This window comes from Neomonachus schauinslandi, chromosome 12, assembly GCF_002201575.2.
Source record: "Neomonachus schauinslandi chromosome 12, ASM220157v2, whole genome shotgun sequence".
Lineage (NCBI taxonomy): Eukaryota > Metazoa > Chordata > Mammalia > Carnivora > Phocidae > Neomonachus > Neomonachus schauinslandi.
The window spans coordinates 64563138-64586921 of NC_058414.1; the positions used below are offsets into that span (position 1 = coordinate 64563138).

The window sequence follows — 23784 nt, forward strand, 5'->3', positions numbered from 1 at the left end:
ATGTGTCATATACAATTCTTGGAATTCCTCATTTACTGTTCTTCTGTGGATCTGTTCTGTTGGAATCTGGAACACTGGAATGATGGAAATGTGTTCTTTACAAAGTAGCTGTGAGTATATGAGATAATTTTTACAGAGATGTTTTCAGTCTAAATTAAATTTAACTTACAGTTGAATGAAATATGAGCTAAGGAAGCCTTAAATTTAATACATATTTTTAGTTTATACATAGTAGGCTTTCAAATATTTGGTTTTAAAATACTATACTCTGATCAGTATCCTAGTTAGTATTTAAAACTAGCTTTTCCATTTAATTGGCTTGGTTATCCTGTCAGCATTTGGCTTAAAGATTAGTTTATATGAATCCCAAAAAAAAGGCTAAAAGGTGGTGGATGGAATATTTTGTTACATGTGATACTGGTGAGGAATGCAGATTGCTATTTGTTAAATCCAAGTGTGTTGAGTTAATCTTTGATCTCATGAGTATTTTTTTTTAATGAGACATTAAATGTGTCAAAAACTTTTAAGAGAAATATGTACCTCTTAGGAATATTTTGCCATTGTATTTTAATGATGACTAAGACCTACCTCTAAGTAAAATTAACCAGTAAGACTACTCACTCAGATGGTCTGAACTATGGACAGTTTTTCTCACCATTGGGTAAGTTAAAAGTCAGATTTAATTACTACACCAATTTAAAAGTAGGCTTCTTTGAATTACTCATGAAATTATTGTTGAGGTCATCAAAGAATCAAAAACCATGCGGAAAACTGAATTCTGATTTTCTTTAAAATATGGATAAATCTGATGTCCCTGATGAGGGAGGCAACAGGATCAATTGAAATGCTGAAATGGCATAATTGGACCTGGTATTAATAGCTTGAAAGATATTGTTTACTGATTGGCCTTGACTATGAGAGTTTTAAGAATTTATGAGAAAATTGTTTTAAACTCAACATTTGATTTCATTTCATGAATAAGTAGACAAATTTCAAGGAATTCATACCTGTGGTAATTAGTATGAGCAAAGGGATAATTAAAAGAGTTCTTACTGGGCGCCTGGGTGGCTCAGTTGGTTAAGCAACTGCCTTCGGCTCAGGTCATGATCCCAGGGTCCTGGGATCGAGTCCCACATCGGGCTCCCGGCTCAGCGGGGAGCCTGCTTCTCCCTCTGGCCCTCTCCTCTCTCATGCTGTTTCTCTCTCACTCGCTCTCCAATAAATAAATAAATAAAATCTTAAAAAAAAAAAAAAAGAGTTCTTACTATAAGGGGATTTGAATTTTTTTATTATGAAAAACCCTTTATTTTTTATTGTTTTTTTTTTTTTTTTAGCTGATTGGTCAGAGTCTTGTTATTGACTCATTGTAAGTTGAAATCTTTGCTCTGAGGCAGGTTTCTTTAGTTTTTACTTTTTGCCCATGTGTTTTTATAATTGACCATTATATTGTCAAATCACTCATATTCCTAATTCATTTTGTTTATTGTTGCAATTAATACTTTTATTGGTAACACTATAAAATCTATTTGATTTGCCTTGAATAATAGTTTGTATAGTTTTCTAAAATAGGTTATTGACGGGAATTTGGAATGTGTGGCGGAAGACTTTTGTTGATACATGAATAACTTGGCCCTTTTTGCTTTTCTCAGCAACAGAAGAACCTTGAAGGCTATGTGGGATTTGCAAATCTCCCAAATCAAGTATACAGAAAATCAGTGAAGAGAGGGTTTGAATTCACACTTATGGTTGTGGGTAAGATATGTTTTCTTACTAAAATTGGATTTTGATATGAGTTTTAAGTTATTAATCAGCTCAATGAATTTAAGAAGACAATAGCCTGAATGACTGTAGGAATCGTGTTTTATTATGTGAGTACATTTTTTTAAAAGATTTTATTAGAGAGAGAGAGAGCACGCATGCAAGCACATGAGCAGGGGGGAGGGGCAGAGGCACAAGTAGACCCCTCACTGAGTGGGGAGCTCCACACAGGGATCCATCCCAGGACCCTGAGATCATGACCTGAGCCGAAATCAGTTATTTAACCGACTGAGCCACCCAGGTACCCCTTATGTGAATACATCTTAAAGTTTAACTTGGTGGCATGATAGGAATTATATATTTTCTTGCCTCTTTTTTTTTTTAAGGTGGCACAATTTTAGAAACTAAGTAAAAGTTGAAAAGCAGTGGGGGTGGTAGAGGAATAGAACACTATAAAGAAATTCTCTTCAATTGGTAATGCTACAAAAGGAAATAGTGTCTGGTGGTTACTTATTACAGGATAATTTTGTTCTCTGGCTTATATACTGTAGTGGAGTCATATCACATGAGCATTTAACTTAAACATACATGCTCTGAATTTGAGAAAGAAGGGTGGGGTAGAGGTTCATAATCATGCAAGTGATTACCCTGGAAATTCATTCAATGAGTATAAGCTCTGTAGTGAGTGAAATATGGCTTTGTTCTCTAATTCAGTCTCATTTTTCTTATGTGTTTTATCCTGTGAACACCATACCCTGCATGAAGTCCATTTTAAGAGATTGTCGAAGGTCATTTTGACTGTATGTTGGTACCATTGTTGTTATATTTGAAGAAACAGTATATCATATATAAGAGTAGTAATTTTAAATGTATCATATTTTCACCTCATATAGGCTGACTTTAGAATGTAAATCCTGAGGATGATGAAACTGTGTTTCTCTATATGTTTTAAGAAGGTGAAAGACAGGATAATGGATTCACTGTCCTTGACAAAGACAATTGAGTGATGCTGGGTCTTTTTTGTAGTGTTCATTAATTTTTGCTAATTACATTCAGCTCCTGTTGTTTTTATTTGGGTGTTGAATTAGATTAATTGAATTAACTCTGAAATACTCCTTCATTGAAGGGAAGAATATTTTATCAATTGACCAGAATATTTTACCTGATGGTCACTTTGTGGTTGTTTGGAAATATCTGTGTTACGATAGTTTAAATAGTTAAAACATGGTACAAAGTCTGCAAACTTGATGTTTGGTAGAGTTGGTTAATTTGCCCGTCTCTGGTTGAGTAGAAGCGTAGTATACCCAGCTTGCAAATTGCTGCTGTGAAGCAGAGGTGGGTCTAGATAGATAGATGGATAAAACATTCAGAACATACTTTTCCTTTTGTAGGGCAGTTAACATCATTATATGTGAAGAAATAGTAAATCTTACCTTTACATATATAACATTTATGATCTTAAATGACAAACTGTAAACAAATATAAGATCATTTTGTAATTTGTAAGAAAAGTTTCTAGGTCTGTTAGGAGCACCATAACAATTAAAAAAAATTTTCGATATTAAAATTTTAGTTCGAAGGATAACTTCTTGAACATATACTTAGTAGAATAATATCTGGGGATCAAGGCCAGATATTTGGTTCAAAATCTCTGACATTTTTCCAGGTGAAAAAGATTTAAGTCAGCTGAAATGATTTTTAGAGGAAATATGCAATCTCGGAAAGTATATTATTTATTAGTTTCTGGTCAGTCCTTTTGTGAACTACAACTTTTGTTTTTTCTTTTCCTCGATATGACTTCAGCTGAGGGGGGGGGGAGAATGGGTGTTAATATCCTGACCCACTTCACCTTGAACGTTATTGTTTAATTAGCTGTCTGTGTATAGACTTGTTGAAAGCAAGGAGTAAGTCTTTTCATCTACATAGTTGGGAGTGTCTAACACATGGTTGGTTTTTCTGACTTTAGGCCAAATCTAACAGCTTTGTTTGCAAATCACAAACATAAAGCTAACCTTACTTTATTATTCTTTACTTATTCCTTATAAGCTAAGTCCTCATTTTTTTTAAATTTAAATTTTACTTAGTTAACATACAGTGCAATAATGGTTTCTGAGAATTCAGTGACTTATCATATACAACACCCAGTGCTCATTACTAGTGCCCTCCTTCATACCCATCACCCATCAACCTTCAGTTTGTTCTCTATCATTAAGAGTCTCTTATGGCTTGTTTTCCTCTCTCCTTTTTTTCTTTTCTCCCTTCCCATATGTACATTTGTTTTCTTAAATTCCGCATATGAGTGAGATCATATGGTATTTATTGGCTTATTTTACTTAGTATAATACACTGTAGCTCCATCCACATCATTGCAAATGGCAAGGTTTCATTCTTTTTGATGGCTGAGTAATATTCCTGTGTGTGTGTGTACGTACATACGCACGTACACATACACACCCCCACATATCTCACATCTTCTTTATCCATTCATCAGTGGATGGACATTTGGACTCCATCCATAGTTTGGCTATTGTTGATAATGCTACTATAAACATCGGAGTGCATGTAGCCCTTCGAATCTGTATTTTTGTATTGTTTGGATAAATACCTAGTAGTGCAATTGCTGGGTCATAGGGTAGTTCTATTTTTAACATTTTGAAGAACCTCCAAACTGTTCTCCAGAGTGGCTGCACCAGTTTGCATTCCCACCAACAGTACAAGAGGTTCCCCTTTCTCTGCATCCTCAGCAGCACCTTGTGTTGTTAGTTTTAGCCATCCTGTGAGATGTATTTGAGATATAAACTCAGAGTAGTTTTAGCATAATAACGATCCTTATTTTTTTTTCTTTAAAGATTTTATTTATTTATTTATTTGACAGAGAGACAGAGCGAGAGAGGGAACACAAGCAGGGGGAGCAGGAGAGGGAGAAGCCAGCCTCCCGAGGAGCAGGGAGCCCGATGCGGGGCTCGATCCCAGGACCCTGGGATCGTGACCTGAGCCAAAGGCAGACGCCTAACGCCTGAGCTACCCAGGCACCCCACGATTCTTGGTTTAAGACTTAATATATTTTTACAAACTGAAAAATCTATATTTAACAGTTGATTTCTTTATGTAACTCTGTCTTTTGTTGGGAAACCTTTACTTAGTAACCTTGCCTCAAAAGCAAAATTTATTGAGTACTTACTTAAGTGCCTTGTATCAGGGAGGCATAGTGTATATTCCCATATCTTAAAGGAGTTTATAATTTATGTGACAACATAAAGTATACATAAAAAGGTAAGTAACATTTCTAGGAAGTACATATGAATCAGTGGAAGCATACAAAAATTAAGGGCCATAGAAGTTGAAGGCTTTGGAAAACTTGTCCCTAGTTGGAGATTATTTTTGCCTTGTTTGAGGAGGAGAGGTAGTAGGACAGATTTTTGAAGAATAGAATTGGGATAGACATTGAATGGAAGGTCCAGTTGGGAAAATAATAGCTAATGCCTGCATAACCTATTATGTATCAGGCAGTGTTCTGAGTACGTACCTAACTCATACAAACCTTAACAACAACCCTGTGAAGTCGGTATTATTGTTATCCCCATTTTAGAGAGAGAGAAACTGAGGCATGGAGAGATTAGGTTACTTGCCCATGGTCACATTGCTAAGCAGATGGTAAAACCAAACCCAGTCTACTTCTCAGTTAGTCTGGTGTGTTCTTAAGTACTATGCAGAGGCTCATTTGGGGGTATTGGGTAGGGTGCAGAGCTCAGTAGAGTGAGTCCAGTATGCCTTGAACTTATATGATTTCATCTGGATGTTCTGTTTTTCGTAAAAAAATGGAAGAGACAGAGAAGTGAGAGGGGATAGCGGGGCAGGAATGATTGAGAATTAGAGAACTTAAATACTTGTGTGAGCGGTTTTTTCTGCCATTCCACTGAAATGAGTTGTGTAGCCTAGGGCAGGCATGAAGTAGGAGAGGTAAATTTTCTATTTCCCCGGTCATTTTCAGCTTCCACATACTTTCATATGGTGAATATTTTACGTTGCTGAATGTTAGTATAGTGACAATATGGTGCGTTAATATAAACTAGTTACTTTTTATATTTTCAGACACAAGTATCTGTTTTGGTGTAGGAAGAAAAACAGGTTGTCAGTTTTGTATGTAATTGCGGTTTATGGATGATATAGGGGGTTTTCAAGATTAATCTGCACTGAACATTGACTTTAGGATCTGACTCCCAAGACATGACGTTATAATAGTTGAAAATTAGGTTGGAAAGGTAGGCTAGCTTAGATTTTGAAGAACTTGATTGCCACCAGGATAAACAGATTGGAATTCTTGATTTTGAATCTTTATTTGAAAATTTAGTTTAAAACTCAATGTCAGGCATATTAAATAATGAAGACACTTAGGTCTCTAATTCAGCAAAGTGTCAACCATATTTGAGCTTGAAATTTGACTGTCTCTTGTGTGCTTCTTAATTATACTTGACTATGCTGAGAAGTAAAAAGTTAATTGTAAAATCCTGATTTTACCAGAATTCTCCAAGGAAGTAGAACTCAGACTATAGATTGCTTTATCTTACCAGAAAATAGTTTTGAAAACAAGTGATATTAAATCTATTATTTTGCAGCCATCAAAAAACCCTGAAATCTCGCCATTTGCAACGACGTGGTTGGAACTGGAGGGTATTATGCTAAGCGAAATAAGTTAGTCAGAGAAAGACATGTATCATATGATCTCACTGATATGAGGAATTCTTAATCTCAGGAAACAAACTGAGGGTTGCTGGAGTGATGGGGGTGGGAGGGATGGGGTGGCTGGGTGATAGACATTGGGGAGGGTATGTGCTATGGTGAGCGCTGTGAATTGTGTAAGACTGATGACTCACAGACCTGTACCTCTGAAACAAGTAATACATTATATGTTTAAAAAAAAAAAAGATGGAAGGGAAAAATGAAGGGGGGGGAATTGGAGGGGGAGACGAACCATGAGAGACTATGGACTCTGAGAAACAAACTGAGGGTTCTAGAGGGGAGTGGGTGGGGGGATGGGTTAGCCTGGTGATGGGTATTAAAGAGGGCACGTATTAAATGGAGCACTGGGTGTTATACGCAAACAATGAATCATGGAACGCTATATCACAAACTAATGATGTATGGTGATTAACATAACATAATAAAAAAACTAATGATGTAATGTATGGTGATTAACATAACAATAAAATTAAAAAACCTATTATTTTGAATTCTTTTTCAAAATTGAAGTATAATTGACCTCCAGTATTATTAGTTTCAGGCATACTATACAGTGAATTGACAGTTCTGTGCATTACCATGAATAAATGACCTTACCGTCTGTTACCATACGAAGTTATGACAGTATTACTGACTGTATTTCCTATGCTGTACTTTACATTCCCGTGACTTATAACGGAAGTTTGTACTTTTAATTCTTAAGAGGATAAAATCCACAGTTCTATCATTTCTGTAATCTTGAATTTCATACAATTTTTATGGTAGAGGTGTTCTTTATTTAGTGTTTGTAATGATGTATTTGACCTATACCAAATGTCTTTATTTTATTTTTTTAAAGATTTTATTTATTTATCTGACAGAGAGAGACACAGTGAGAGAGGGAACACAAGCAGGGGGAGTGGGAGAGGGAGAAGCAGGCTTCCCGCCGAGCAGGGAGCCCAATGCGGGGCTCGATCCCAGGACCCCGGGATCATGACCCGAGCTGAAGGCAGACGCTTAACGACTGAGCCACCCAGGCGCCCCACCAGATGTCTTTAGTAGCAGGATTGGCATTTCTATTTTTTTTTCAGTGGGAGGGAACTTACGCTGCTTTGGCCATCTTGGGGATTCAAGTTTATCATAATGTGTTTCTTGTGTATGACTTACAAGCTAAAGTTTAGGACACGTTTAGTCGGTAATAGGATATACATTGTCTGTCATAATTGTCATTTTCTCTCACCTTCTTGTTGGTGTTTGAATTGTAATAACCTCCAGAGTTATTTGAAGAAATTGAAAGGTAATATTGACTCATTTTGTTTTTAGGTTATTCGGCATTCAGTGGTATTATGTTTAATTCTGAAGTTATGTTGGAGACTTGAAATGCTTTGAGTAATATTTCAAAAATTTTTTCCTTGAGCTCTATTTTTATTTTACTTTTAGTAATAAAAGTAATTGATGATTGCAAAACGTTGTGAATATAGAAGAACCACTGAATTGTATACTTTAAAATGGTGAAATTTGTGGTATGTGAATTTTATCTTAAAAGAAGTAATTTAAAGCAGAGGAAGTTTTGGGAAAAAAGAAATCACATAATTTCACATATCCACTATTTTAATTTTTTAATTAATTCTAGGTTTTCATCCGTGTATTTTAAAAGGTGCTTTTGTAATAAAGTTAATATGTTTCATTCATAGAAATTAAGAAATGCAGAAAAGTAAAATGAAAATAAATATCACCAAAATCTGTCACTCAGTGATAACTGAATGATAGAATCATACAGTATTCTTGTTTATGTATCTGTGATGTTCTGTGATTGCCCTCTAAAATTAGCAGTAAATTGTGATCATCTTTTGATGTTAGGTATTCTTTGATAACCTAGCTATGCTTGAGTCATAAATTTTAATGGCTTGTATAGGTTGGATATACCATAATTTGCCAGGTTGTTCAACATCAGGATGATTACAAATAAACACGGTTATAGTTCTGTCTGTCCTTGCATTTTTAATTAATTCCTTAGGATAAAACTTTGAAAGTTTGAATTGCTGTGTTTAAGGGTTTTATCTTATTTTATTTTATCATTATTATTTCAGATTTTATTTATTACAGAGAGAGAGCACAAGCAGGGGAGAGGGAGAAACAGGTCCCCGCCGATCAGGGAGCCCAACATGGGGCTCGATCCCAGGACTCTGGGATCATGACCTGAGCCAAAGGCAGACAGACGCTCAACCGACTGAGCCACTTAGGCGCCCCGAAGCATTTTAACAGATAATACCAAATTGCCCTAAAATAGTTGGTATACCATTTTGCCCACTCACCTAGTGTTGATAATACTCCTTTCTCTGCATATTGCCAACGGTGGATATTATAGTTTTTTTTTTTTTTTTTGCCAATCTAATGCCTAAAAATTGGTATCTTATTTTCATCTGTATTTTATTGTTACTGGTTAACTTAATTTTTTTTAGTATTTATTTATCTTTGGTATTGATTCTTTTGTAAGTAGCATATTCTAGTTTAATTTAAAAAGCTGTGCTCATTTTTTTCTTTAATAAGATACCGGTACTCTAGGGTATTTATTATTATTAGCATTCATATTATTATTAGTAGTAGTAGTATTTGTTACTAGGTATTGGCATTTTTTGCCAGAATTTTTTCTGTGTTGTGTTTTAACTTGATTTTATATTGTCCATGCAATCTTTTTTCTTACGGCTTTTGTTCTTGATGTCTTCCTGCTTGATTGAAGTTACTGGGGATTCCACTGTATTTTATTTATTTTTATTTTTTATTTTTTTTAAGATTTTATTTATTCATTCAAGACACAGAGAGAGAGAGAGAGAGCACGAGCAGGGGGAGAGGCAGAGGGAGAAGCAGGCTCCCCGCTGAGCCAGGAGCTGGACATGGGGCTCGATCCCAGGACCTGGGATCATGACCCGAGCCGAAGGCAGATGCTTAACCATCTGAGCCACCCAGGCGCCCCTCCACTGTATTTTATAGGTTAAACTTTTTATTCTACAATCTTAAATCCATGTGGATTTTTTTTTTTGATGTGAGATATGAGACAGGAATTTGATGTTTATTTTATTTTTACATGGTTAAGTAGTTGTCCCCAAACCATTTATTACAAGCTTGAATTTTAAAAATATATGTGCACGGTTGGTTCTCTTTCCAACCTTTGGTTTAGGTCATTCTATAGTTTTTCCTATATAAATACCATATTATTAGAGTTATAAATTACAGTAATTATGTTGTGACTTGTGTAGGAAGATTACTAGGGTATGTTAATTTAGGGAGATAGGCAAACAATATGTAAATAATTACAGATTGTGTTATTTTCTAGGAAGAAAATAAGCATGATGGGATCTGTTTAGAGTTATCCAGGGAAGATCTGCCTCTCTGAAAAGGAGACTTTTCCATAACAATACCTGAAACATCTGAAAATTAGGAAATACTAAAAAGAAATAAAGAAAAGCAAAAATGACAAGAGATAATTATCATTAACATTTTGCTATATTTATCCTCAATATTTTACTTTTGACAGTTGTATAATTTTTCCAAAGGTGGCTGTCTCAAATTTTAGCCATTGCTTTTTCATTTGATATTTGAATGATTTTCTCTCTTTTACCTCATAATAATGCTACAGTAAAAATTTATGGAATGGAAAATTTGGTCACATTTTAACTATGATGTTTAATGACTGCATAATATTCTAATCTGTGATTGAATATACCATAATTTTTGTAATTTATTTCTCCACTAATGGACATTAAGTTTGTTTTTACCCCTATACTGGTACAAATAACATGGCAGTGAAGATCCTTAAACACACAGTCTGTGTATGTGTGTTGGGAAGCAGAGGGCAGTATCTTTATTGATTTGTTAATAGTCCCTGAAGTAGGATTACTGTAGCAAAATGTTTCAACATTCTGTGGCTCTTGACACATATTGGCAAATTATTTTCTTGAAAGTTTGTTCTACTAAATATATACTTTTAAAAAAGAGAAAATATTTTCTGCCTGAATTTGAGATGTATAGTATAATTGAAGTTGGGGCTATTCATTCCATGGATGCTGAAGGGAAGAATGTAAATGTAGATGAAGGCACTGTAAGGGAATAGTAGAGGAGGATAAAAGTATACAAGTTAACTACATCATTAAATGATAACTGGCATAAGAAATATACAAACCACATGCTGGTGGGAGTTAGAGGAATAAGACCATAGCTAAAAACCACACACCACTGTCTTAAATCATACACTACTAATAACTGGGAAAACGGTACATGATATTTTTAGTAGTTAATATATTCATGTTTTATACACTTAATTCTTTATCTGATTTACTTTCAGTGTCTTAATTGTGGAACAGTATAATTCAGAAAAACACAAAACAGTTTTATAGATTGGGAGTTTTTCAATTTTGTAAGAGAGGTAATGCCTGGATTGACATATATAAGAAATGTAGTCTGGATAATATCCCCGTTTCATTTAGTAGGCTTAAAAAAAAAAAAGTTGGGGATTTTTAAAATATATATAGGTTAATCCTTGAATTATAATTCTTAATCTATTTTGGCTTCTCATACACGTTCTATCGTAATACGGTCTTTGAAAATAGATCATAGTCTTTTGAAAACAGGGAGGTGGGTGGGGGGATGGGGATAAAAGAGTACATTTATGAATAAAAAAATTATAAGAAAAATAAAAGATCATTTAAGATACTTTATGTTGGAAAACATAGTCACCCTTTTAACAGCCTTTCTGAGAGCCCTAAAATAAACTTTATAGTAAATGGGCTGAATTAGAGAAGAGAGGTGAGAATGCTGATGTTTTCCAGCCATAGGGAAATTGTTTTCTTGATATTGAATATACTCAAGATTCACTGGATAGATGGACTGAAATAAAAGTTATGAAACTTTTAATTTTAATTTTAATTAGACTTTGGGACAGAAAGGAGAAGTTTACATAGTCTGTCAATATTAATTTTGTTTTAAAGATTTATTTGTTTGAGGGCAGAGGGGCAGTGGGAGAGGGAGAGAAGCAGACTCTTGTTGAATTTGGAGCCCTACATGGGGCTCGATGCCACAACCCTGAGATCATGACTTGAGCCAAAATCAAGAGTCAGATGCCCAACTCACTGAGCCACTAACAATATTAAATTTTAAAAAGATGGTACTATATGCAAAGAAAGGTACTTAGGACTTTGAAGACAAGGTAATAAAGGAAACCTTTGTCAGTGTAACTTCTTTGTGGAATTTTCACTTTTCACACAGGAGAGATTTTTTTTTTTTTAAAGATTTTATTTATTTGACAGAGACAGTGCACAAGTAGATAGAGCGGCAGGCAGAGGGACAAGCAGACTCCCCACTGAGCAGGGAGCCCCATGTGGGACTCGATCCCAGGACCCTGGGATCATGACCTGAGCTGAAGGCAGACGCTTAACAGACTGAGCCACCCAGGCGCCCCATGAGAGATTCTTTTAGTGTGTGGTTTTTCTTTTGGCATGGCAGGCTGCTGTTTCTTGATCCTAAGGGGCAATTTTGAAATCATCCATAATCTAGGGCATGGAGATCAGGTACTATTTGTTGGTCAGGTGAGTCCATCCTTTTCCTAGGTAATGTGTCACATGTCTCTGAAATTGTTTTAAATATGAAATAGTATTAATGTTTCTTCTTTCTAGCTATAACTATAGACAGGAGGTCAGAATTTCCCCTTCATACTCTTAGTACATTTTTCTCTCCAGAGCATTTATAGATTGAGTGGTTTTTGTGTTAGGAACCAGGTTTACTCTGTTCCAAAGCAGGAAGTTCTCTATCATTTCATGCTTTGGTACACAACAGGTAGATTTGTTGGAAAGATAGTTTTATGCCAACAAACCATACTTGTTTCACCATTGAGCTTCAGAACCTCAGAATTATTTTAAAGGTTGGAAAGGTATAACCTGTCTGCCATGAAAGACCTTACAAAGGTGGTTAAAGTTGGGAAAGTCAACCTTGTTAATTTTATTTAAATTTTCTTCTTGAATGAACAGAAACACATTTAAGTATATAATTTTCATGCATTTACATTTGAGTCTTTTTTTTTTTAATATATTTTACTATGTAGGAGTGATAATTTTTTTTTTTTTAATGTTTAACTACTGTTTTATTTATTCTTATGTTAATCCCCATACATTACATCATTAGTTTTAGATGTAGTGTTCCATGATTCATTGTTTGTGCATAACACCCAGTGCTCCATGCAGAACATGCCCTCCTCAATACCCATCACCAGGCTAACCCATCCTCCCACCCCCCTCCCCTCTAGAACCCTCAGTTTGTTTTTCAGAGTCCATCGTCTCTCGTGGTTCGTCTACCCCTCCGATTCCCCCCCTTCATTCTTCCCCTCCTGCTACCTTCTTCTTCTTCTTCCTTTTTTTTTTTTTCTTAACATATATTGCATTATTTGTTTCAGAGGTACAGATCTGAGATTCAACAGTCTTGCACAATTCACAGTGCTTACCAGAGCACATACCCTCCCCAGTGTCTATCACCCAGTCACCCCATCCCTCCCACCCCACCCCCCACTCCGGCAACCCTCAGTTTGTTTCCTGCGATTAAGAATTCCTCATATCACTGAGGTCATATGATACATGTCTTTCTCTGTTTGACTTATTTCGCTCAACATAATACCCTCCAGTTCCATCCACGTCGTTGCAAATGGCAAGATCTCATTCCTTTTGATGGCTGCATAATATTCCATTGTGTATATACCACATCTTCTTTATAGGAGTGATAATTTAAGGCAGTAGCTAAGTTACTGAAGATTCTGGATCAGGTTTTTTAGGGAAACAGGAGCACAAAATGAGTTCACTGACTAAACTTCCTGAAATATAACTGAGATTTTTATCATGTATTTTTTTCTGGGGATAGTTTGTGATACATAGATTCTCAAAAATTGGGAACTGTAGGTACAAAGTATTTAATGTAATTAGAAACCTGTGGAATTGATTTATAGTGATTCTTGTGCTGAAATAATGTTTTAATTAATTTTGAAACAGTTTCTAAGCACAAAAGTTACAGGTACAGTATATAACTTTCTTCTCCCTCCCCCCAAACATTTGAGATGCATGATACTGTGTGTTTCCCTACCTTGGTATATTCTCTTACATAACCATAATCCACTATCAAAATCAGAAAATAACAAATGTATGTTTCTATACATATGTATATGCTTACATATAGACACATATACATTTACATTTATATTAATCTGTATCTATCTCTCTCAACATACGTATTGAAAACTGTTAACACCGATATTTCCAGTTTCAGTTCGTTACCACAGGGGTCCTTCTACCTTTCATCTTTTCTTTGTGCTTCTGAGGTAAGAAACCATTATCCTAATATGTTTACTTACTTGATCATTTCCCCCTCTAGATAACTAATCAGCTATATTCCCCTCTTCTCTCCCCTCTACTCTCTGATGCAGTGGCCCTGCTCACCCCTCTCAATTGCTATGACACTCCATGCCACGCTAGTCTTCTCACACAGATGCCCTCCTCATCCTTTTTCGGTTCAGGCCTTCTCCCAGGGCACCTTTGGAAGCCATCTTCATTTTGCAGTCTCTAACACACTGCTCTTGGGCCACTGTAGCTCTCCCTCCAACATGGTCACCTTCCTTTCTCAGACCCGGATAATGATTTTTGGACTGAATTTTCAGGGAGGAAAGTGGAAGAGAAGTAGGTGAAATAATTTTGAAAGGTTTAAAAACTAATATTTAATTATAGAATTAACTGGCATATGAGGAGAAGAAATAATTTGACCTTTTTTTGATGCTTAAAAGAAAGGTTGTAAAATTACAATTTGGGACTGCCATAAAAATGACTAATGGGGATAAAACCCTGGAAAAATTTAGCTTGGAAGTGAAAATTATTTGCAGGGATGTGTAGTGTTGTAGAGGTACCATTGGTTCCATTTATATACATTTTGGCAAACTGAGTTTGGAGAACTTTTGGTTGGCTTCCAAATTTATTAACAGTTGAGACAAATAGGTTAATATTTAGAAGGAAGAAAGCTTTAGACTTTAGGGCTTCTGTTCTTGCACGTAGAACCCTCAAATAAACAGATGATAGTGCATGTCAAGGAATCAAATGTGAAGCATGATTTGTGGTTCATTCTTAACTAAAGTTTTTATAGGGGACTATGAATTGTTTATTATGTTACAAGTGGTAATAATTACAGTAAAACATAATGGTGAGATTTCTATAGTACCTTGTCATGGTCCTGAGAATAGATTTTAATTGAATGATCAGTAGTAATTCATCTGATACAACTGATCAGCAATAAAGGTACTAGGAATTATGGATTAAGCTGATAATATAAAAATGAAAATGACCACTTCAACCCTCAAAGGAATTTCCAGGAAGTGCATGCTACTGATAACAATTTAATAAATGCTTTGGTAGTACACATTTAAAGTGCTATCTACAGAGTCAGGGGAGTTATTATTTGGGCTTAATGGGAATAATATCTTATTTGCCTGATGCGATAGAGTTCTGAAAGCAGTAACTCTCTGTTTTGCTTAAATTTCAAATGTATAATTTATTTTGGCAGTTTTATAGAAGAGCTGCTTATAGATTTGCTTTTTATTTATGTTTTTAGCATATAATAAAAATCAGGTTTCTATATTTGACATAAATCTACCTTATAATACTTAGTACAACAGCTACTATACTAAAAAAGAACATGTACTTAGCCTACTTTTAAACTCTAATTTCTGCCACAAATGAGCTTTCTGACCTTGGATAGATCACTTTGAATCTCAATTTCTTATCACAACAGACATTTACCTAGTTTTTCTAAGTCAGGCATAGGGCTAAGATTAAAAAAGAGAGAGACATACCACCTAAGAATCTGAGGATTTAGGATGGTGTTAGAGTGGAGACAATTGGACAATAATGCTGTCTGCTATGTGTAACTACTGTCTCACAGAGGGCTTGAGATAATTATATATATGAATATACTTTGTATATATAATCTATTTACTAAATCTGTAAATAAGTAAAATATTAAAATCAAATTTTTACTTAACAATATTTTTACTTAAAATATTAATTTTAAGCATATATTTATTAGTGCATTTTTATGTCTTAATTTAGTTTTAAGATCCAAATATCTGTGATGAAGAGAAAAGAAAGGTCAGGAGTGGTTAAGAATGATATGGCAGGGCGCCTGGGTGGCTCAGTTGGTTAAGCAACTGCCTTCGGCTCAGGTCATGATCCTGGAGTCCTGGGATCGAGTCCCGCATCGGGATCCCTGCTCAGCGGGGAGCCTCCTTCTCCCTCTGACCCTCCCCCCTCTCATGTACTCTCTCTCATTCTCACTCTCTCAAATAAATAAATAAAATCTAAAAAAAAAAAAAAAAGAATGATATGGCAGCTAGGAGGTTAAGTACTTGATTAATTCTTACTTTGAACTTTTGCTTTGGTTGAACTCCTTTGATTATAAACATTTAGGGCACGCATGTTTTCCTTTTACTTTGCAATTCAGTATAACAGCAAAGCTCTTTCCTGGTGAGAGTCAGACTTAGCTAATTTGAAAGATGGTTGAGAATTTGCTCTTATTTCCCATTTTAAACAAGGTAGCTTGCATTCTTGCTAACAAAATACGATTTTTGTACATGCCTGTTCTGTGCATTTCAATCAAAATATGAAGTTTAATGTTTTGTTCAAGTTACTTATGTGACATTACTAATTAGAAATTAGAGGAAATGTCTGATTTTTCCCCACCAAGTTATGAAGGACTATAGTATTCACAAGAGTACTTGATTTTTAAGAGGGAATATTTATTGAATGATCATTAGAATTTTAGGCAGTAATGTGAAGATTTTGGAGGAACATGAGGGGAGAGTTTGTAAATAATATCTGTCAATTTCAGCTCTTTTTCAGTTTAGCGGAAGAACTGACAGAAGCTTGATGTACAGTCTAGGAAAGGCTGCAGACCCTAGCCTAAGTAAAGGCAGTGCATTTTTACCAAAAAGTTTTGGTAATCCATTTTTGAAATAGTCATGAAAATAATTTCCAAGTAGACGTTTAGATTTTTTTCTAACACGAGGATAAAGAAAAAGGTAGTGAATTGCTTAAACTGAGCTGTATAAAGAGTACTTTTATCTCTGAGTATAGCAAGAAATATCATAAACATCCTCCTTAAGGCCTCCCAGCTTTAGACACATAGCACGTGAAAGTTTTTTGACTCAGTAGATGAAGGTAATTATTGGATGGCTGGTTGGAATGTTTGCTACTGGCTACATAGCAGAATTATTACTTAGACTGACTGGCGGTCAGTTACTGTAATTAAAATAAGTAAACCTTGTTTAGATAATTGAAGAGCCAGGTCGCAGGGAACCTGTTCAGCTTGCATTTTAGTATTAGCATGTACATCAGTCCTAATACATTTCGAGGAGATGAAATAGTCTTATAGCAAATCTCAGATCACATGTTAATGGAATACCTTGGAAGAAGTAATCCATATCTAGTGTAGTCTAGACTGTTCTCGATAGATTAAATCTTCAGAGATAAGCATACTAAAAAGCAAAACAAAGAATAGCACCTTCTCTTTATTTTTCAGCCAGATATAAAGAAAGAATAAATCTGTACTGTTTAATTTTCCATCCATTACTTAACTCCTTACCATTTGGTTTCTTAATACAAAACTGCTTTTTTTAAAGGTCAGTAAGAGGACTTCTCATTGTCCCTGGGCCACTTTTTTTAACCTGTTATTTGGTATTGTTGACTACTTTTTCCTTGCAATTCTTATTTTTTGTGTTCCTGCCTCCTGATTTATCTGGTTGTTTAGCATCCCTTTCACTGGCCATCTTTAAATGTTGGTGAATCTGGCATTTTGCCCTGTCATCATTTACTTATTAGAGTTTTTCAATTTCATCTACCTTTCAAATCATTTTGGGAAGCATCTCCAAAACATATATGGAAATCCTTGCCTGGATATTCTGGGCTTTAGTTCTGGGGTAGAGTATAGTCATCTGTTTTGAAATAGCTCTTTAAATAACACTGGTGCATTCTGGTTAAGAACTGCATACAGTTTGACACTGTCTCATCTCTACCTCAGCTGAAATTAACACCTGTGCCTTAATACATAACATTTGAGATGATTTTTTAATGTCAGGTAATGTGCTAATAAATTTTATTAAAATAACTTAATTAGCTTATTATTTTGATCAAGGCCACTACTGTATTGTGGTCAACTTAGGATTTGAATTTCAAGGTCATTACTGTATTGTGGTTGACTTAGGATTTGAATTTGTATAAAACTGATTTCAAACCTCAGGATAAAGAAGAGTAGGCAAGCAATGGATAAGATAGAAAAGCTCTACAAGGTGGTCTACAGCATCTCTCAAGCACCAGGCTTTCCTCTTGTTTAAATTCCAACACGGTTAGACCTCCTGAAAGGAGTTAAAGATCCTGTTTTTTAAAAATCCTTTGCTTTCTTTCCCACACTGTTGCTGCAAGATGGTTAAAAGTGGCCTCTTATATCTACAGATATTCCAGATAGTTGAAATGCTCCTTCAGCCTTCAAAACCTCATTGGAATATGACCTCTTTTCTAGGCTGCTGAGGTCCTCAGTTTTCTGAAATCCTTTTACTCTTGGATATCTCATTCATGGTCTTGATCAAATTCTACCTTGTAGGACAGCATCTTCTCTTTGTATTCCCCATTCATTTATTCAGTACAATTTAATGACCACTTACAAAGTGCCAGGCGCTTTTCTAGTCCCTGAAAGTCTGGAAATGGATAAAACATGGTCCATGTCATTAAGCTCCTAGTGACAGAGAAGGAATTAGGATCCAGGTTTGTTTGTGTTTATTACAGCATAATGCAGAATAATAAACCACTCTTACCCCACAGCAAGTGTACTTGTTCAGTTAATGAAACCTGTCAGAGCAGGGAATCAAAAATAATACCATAACCATTTTATTTTAACAAAACATTAGCCAGTCCTTTAATGTAAGGCCTTTACTTTGATTGTGTGTTTGCTCAGTGGCATTCCATGTCCTCACTCTTTAATAAAGCTGTACCTATAATATTTATTGCTGGTGACTTCCAGTTTCATTTTTTTAAGAAAAGCAAAAAGCCTTGATACTTTGTGATAGTTTTTGTAGGCTCCTTGATTTTTTTTTTTTTTTTTTAGTTTTGTCTCCAGTTAAAACTGTATTCACAAGTTGCCTGATTGCTCTTAGTAGATGCTTTTTATTTCTCTAAAAATAATTTTATCCTCTTTACTCCTAAACTTATTTGTCCTCCTATGCTTTCTTTTCTCTTTATCTAAATGCTAAACCGGAGTTTGGAGATTCCACCTTTCTAAAAAGCCACTCCACATCTAAGCATTATTTAGATGTTCACTGGTTTGCTTGGTTAGTTCCTGTGCATGTCTCAGTGAAATGCTGCTTGCTCTGTGAAGTGTTCCTTGATTCTTCAAGCTATATTGAAGTGTTCTTCATGTATACCCACTGTACTTTTTGTTTAACTTTGGCTTGTTTCTCAACAAAATTAAACTTTTGAGGGTAAAATGTCCCCAGTTCTAACATTTAGCAGCTGTTAATAAATAATCATAAAATGAAATTATTTATATCTGTATTTTCTGTCAGTTATAATAGTCCATCAGAGGATAGCTATTGGGACGGAGAAGCTATAGGATGTTGGGAGTGAGATTATTTATCTGAATGAAACTTTGAATCCTCCTTGGCAGGCTTTTTCAAACTGGATCATTACATCAATTTAGTGAGTCATTTTAAAAAATGAAAAATAGAAATTATTTGAAAATAGAGTGTATTTTGCTTAACATAAGTATTGTTTCATTAAACTTTTAAATTTATATGCACATATATTTATACAGTACAGATAAATATACTAGTATGTATGTGTATACTGGGTTTTGATGCGAAATGTGTGTGTAGAGGAGTCTTCTCTATTTTCTGTAAATTGTGGTAATGTGAGTTTGAAAACAGCTACTCAATGGGAGAGTCCCATGGAGAAGCTCAGAGACTTCATTTAGAAGCAGATTTACATGAAGTGCAGAACCCCAGGGCTTGCGGATTGGAACAGGGATGTTCTGGTTCTTGCTCTGCCACTTACCTTGGTGTGCTCTTGGCATAGTCAGTTAACTTCTCTTTGGCTTCATTTTCTAATGTTTAAGTGGTTTGATTTGTATCTCTAAGGACTGTTCTAATGTTCTGAGACTTTACGTAATTAGCAAATTGATGTTGGTAATAAAACCCCATTATGTGTGTTCATTACACAGTTTGTGTAATGAGGTGGGTTTTTCCAAGCCACTAATTGATAAAACTGAGGAGCATCTGTGCTTTAGTGTTTATGTGATATATACAAATGAAAAATCCTCAAGGTTTAAGCTGTCTGTGTATTCTATAACTATGTATGATTAAGGAAAAATAATTTATAAGAACTACACAGTATTTCTCAAAGTGTGTTTCATATGTTACTAGATATTTTAGGGGGTTGGGGGAAACAGTCTAAGGCTGCAAAGTTGAGGAGCTGTTGGGTAAAACAAAGATAAACTGTCTCTTTAATTGTAGGACTTCTGAGAGCCTTTATAATCCCAAGGACCTAAAGGAACCTGACCGTAACTATTATAAATAATTATTGATATGACTTTCTTCAAAACCTTGTGAACAAACATTTCATGAATGTTTTGTTCTTAGACTTGAAATGTAATAATCTTGAATGATGATAGGATATGCACGGCTTTCATGGGTTAGGCTTCAAAGAGGACATGGGTTATTTTGACTTGTATCTAATGTTAAAGTATGAGTGCAATATTACAAACTCAGTTACTCTTATGTTAGAATTTTCTTAAAGTATTTAACATCTAAGTATTACAATACTTTGTTTTAACAAGGACAGAAAAAATATTAAATCCAATTATTTCTTAAAGTCCAGTAAAATGAGGGAAAGATAATGACTTTGTTCCTGAACATATATAGTGCATTTCATAGTCAAATAAATGTAAAATAGTTGTTAATTTGGATCACTTAACAGATCTTAAAATATTAGTGATAAAGAAATCAAATATTACATATTTTATTCATATAAGAAATAAAATATTATAAAGAAATATAAAATGTTGCAAATAGGCATTCTGTTTATAGTTTATTGAATAATTTTGTTTTCTTTTTTTTATAGAACATTTTTCATCTTTTTTTTTTTTTAAGATTTATTTATTTGAGAGAGAGAGAATGAGAGAGAGAGCACATGAGAGGGGGTAGGGTCAGAGGGAGAAGCAGACTCCCTGCTGAGCAGGGATCCCGATGCGGGACTTGATCCAGGGACTCCAGGATCATGACCTGAGCCGAAGGCAGTCGCTTAACCAACTGAGCCACCCAGGCGCCCGAATAATTTTGTTTTCTTAAGCTAGGATGTAGAATTCTGAATTGTGTTATTCTTAAATGTTTCCTAAATAATACAGTGGTAAACTTGAAGTTGTTTCCACAAATTCTGTGTTAGAGTTTGACTTGATGGAACTAATTTTAGCTCTGTATTATTTTGCATTAGTGACAGTAGTAGCTTTCCCTTTAGTAAAGCACAGTGGTAAGAACTGATTGTAGTTTTTTTTCTTAAGATCTTATTTTTAAATAATCTCTACACCTAGTATGGGGCTCGAACTCACAACCCTGAGATTAAGAGTCACATGCTGCACCAATTGAGCCATCTAGGTGCCCCAGGAGTTGATTGTAGTTTTAGGTCACCTTGAGAGCATTAGGACAAGACTGCTGTATTTTGACTTATGATTAGGATATCTGACAGCTAGGTATGGAAGTAAATATTACTCTAATAAATATAAGTAGGAATTAATAATTTAATGTCCAAACTCAGACACCGCTTCACTACATTCAGCATTCCTTTTTATTTATTTTGAGGCTAGGACCCTTTAAAGTCATTGCGATGCCAGCCTTACCCTTCTACTCCATTCTTTGATGTCTCACATGTTTATTCCTCCTCAAAAAAGAAAAGTTTATAAAAATAAACATTATTTTTCTAAAAATATAAATTCTGAAGACATTTAGCAAAAAAGTGAAGTTCCTTTTTCTTTCTCCTTCAGTACCATTCCCTGTTCTGGTGGCATCATTAAGTTATTACAAGTCTTCTGGCATTTTTCTGTAATTTTATGTATGTTGGTCATTCCCATGTAGATTTCTTTTTTATATAAATGGTGCCATATTATAAATACTGTTCTGTGAATTTTTTTTTTTCCTGTCACTTAATATATTGTATATACATCCATATCAGTACATAAGGAGCTACCTCATTCTTTGGAATTAAGTGGTATTCTATAGTATGTATTTGTCAGAAAAACTGTACCAGTTTAGTATCACCAAGTCACTCTGAAGGTTAATCTATTTTCTTTAGGCTTATTTAAGCACAAGTTTTTCTCTGAATACCGCTGTAATCATAGTGCTTAGGTTTTCATATGTAGTACTCACTTTGTTTGTATTTGAGTAGTTTTTCAGATTAAGAGGAGTTGAGGGGAGACACTGTTTTATGTCTATATGGGCAGGTGGATTGTGTTATTTTGTTGTTAATTTCTAATTTCAGTGTATTGTAGTCAGAGAATGTGACCTGTAGATTTCTGTATTTTTCAGTATTGATTGATTTTCTTTGTAGCCAGATATATGATCAGATTATGTCAGTAATCTATAGGTAATTGGACAATATGTTCATTCTCTGGGTAGGGATTTTGCATTTATTTTTGACAAGCATATTAATTTTTCAGAGCATTTCCATTTTTTAACCACTTAGTTTATCTGTATCTGAGAGGCCTATTAGTCTTTCACTGTGGATGCTCTGTTAACTTATCATTGTTTCTAAGTTTATGCCTTGTGCATTTTTAAGTTTTGTTGCTGTTTTTATTCTTGCTTCTATCATATGAAACTTTCAAATAAATCAAAGTAAAGTTTGTAAATGAGAGATAGAATTAGTAGAATCTAAGAAAACACAGCAAAAACTTAATACTGAATTTCCCGTTCTCTCCTTGGATTAATTAATACATAATAATATGTATTTCAATGACATGTTTATTGCATTAATATTCTTAAAAATTTAAATCTTGTGTAGTTTTTAATTTTTTGTCTTACTGAAATGAGACTTTTAGGTTTTTGTTGTTGTTACATTTGCTTGTCTTGTTTGTTAATATTACTTGGATTAAATTTGACTATAAATAATGGAATCTTAAAATAACAGTGTATGACAAGATAGAAATTTATTCTTCCTTTATTTCAAAATCCAGAGTTGAATAGTTCTGGATTGAAGTGATAGCTGTGCTTTAAGTTCTCAGTGTCCCAGGTACTTCCTTGTTTGTTGCTTCACTGAGCATGTTCTTTCTTCCCAAGATACTTCATAGTCTAAGATGGTTAATTCAGCTCTGAGCATCGTGGTTACATTTCAGTCAGCAGGAACAAGGAAAGAAAAAGAGGAGTGTACTACCCTTAGAGAGCTGTTCAAGAAGCTACACATGACTTGGACTCTGGAGTCAGATTCAAAACTGTCTTAAATTCAAATCCTCCTTGCTTTAGGGAAAATACTGCAGTGGTGGCTTTGAGCAACTGCATTAGCATGAGAAGGTTACAAGTCTAGATACCAGTCTTGCCTATTTGGATATTCTGCTCAGGGCCCTTGTGGCAGCAACCATTTACAACAGACAGCTGGTATGGTGGTGTGCAGCTAAGAACTGTACCTATGTTAGGGTAGGTGAAGCAGGGTGCCATATTTAAGAAAGTTGAAGTTGTCTAAGTTTTTAGGTCAAATTTTGTTTCATTTTGGCAATATTGGGAGTACTGCCTAAATCCTACTCACCCTTCAAAATTTAGCTTTTATTTCACTGGGAAACTTTTCGTTGATCCAAAACAGTCTTGTGTTTCTTGCCTCTCCTATGTGCTGTAGTACCTTGTGCGTATCTTCATTATACCATGTTTGAATGAAATGGTAAATTGTAGCTTTCTCCCACCCAAATAGAGGGTGTGTATATGGGTATGTGTACAGATTTGTATGGGAGTGTGTATGGTGGGGGAGGGGTAAGAATGAATTACTTGTTTTTAAATCTTCATAACCTAAGCCTCTACTACAGTGCGTTGTACATAGGAACAAATTGTGTAGACTTGTATATAAATTTGCATCTATTTTTGTTAATTCATCCATGCCTGTTCTAAGATTTATACCCATCTTTAAACCGATAAAATATAGATTGAAGTTAAGTGACTTTTAATTCTTCTAATTCTGTATTGATGTAAAATCTTTGACTTTTAATTTGAAA

The 23784-nt window shown here is 34.8% G+C and overlaps 1 protein-coding gene across 4 annotated transcripts in view; it reads left to right on the forward strand.

Annotated features, from left to right (window-relative positions):
• The window catches only part of SEPTIN7 (septin 7), a 122013-nt gene that overhangs the window by 31979 nt on the left and 66250 nt on the right, over positions 1-23784 (forward strand). For 2 of the 4 annotated variants that reach the window (XM_021699442.2, XM_021699441.2), the window contains exon 3: positions 1650-1752. In XM_021699442.2, the coding sequence (XP_021555117.1) occupies positions 1650-1752 (103 nt within the window). Of the gene's footprint in view, positions 1-105; positions 111-1649; positions 1753-23784 lie in introns of all 4 variants that reach the window. The other 2 variants (XM_021699444.2, XM_021699443.2) reach the window with 2 other exon arrangements.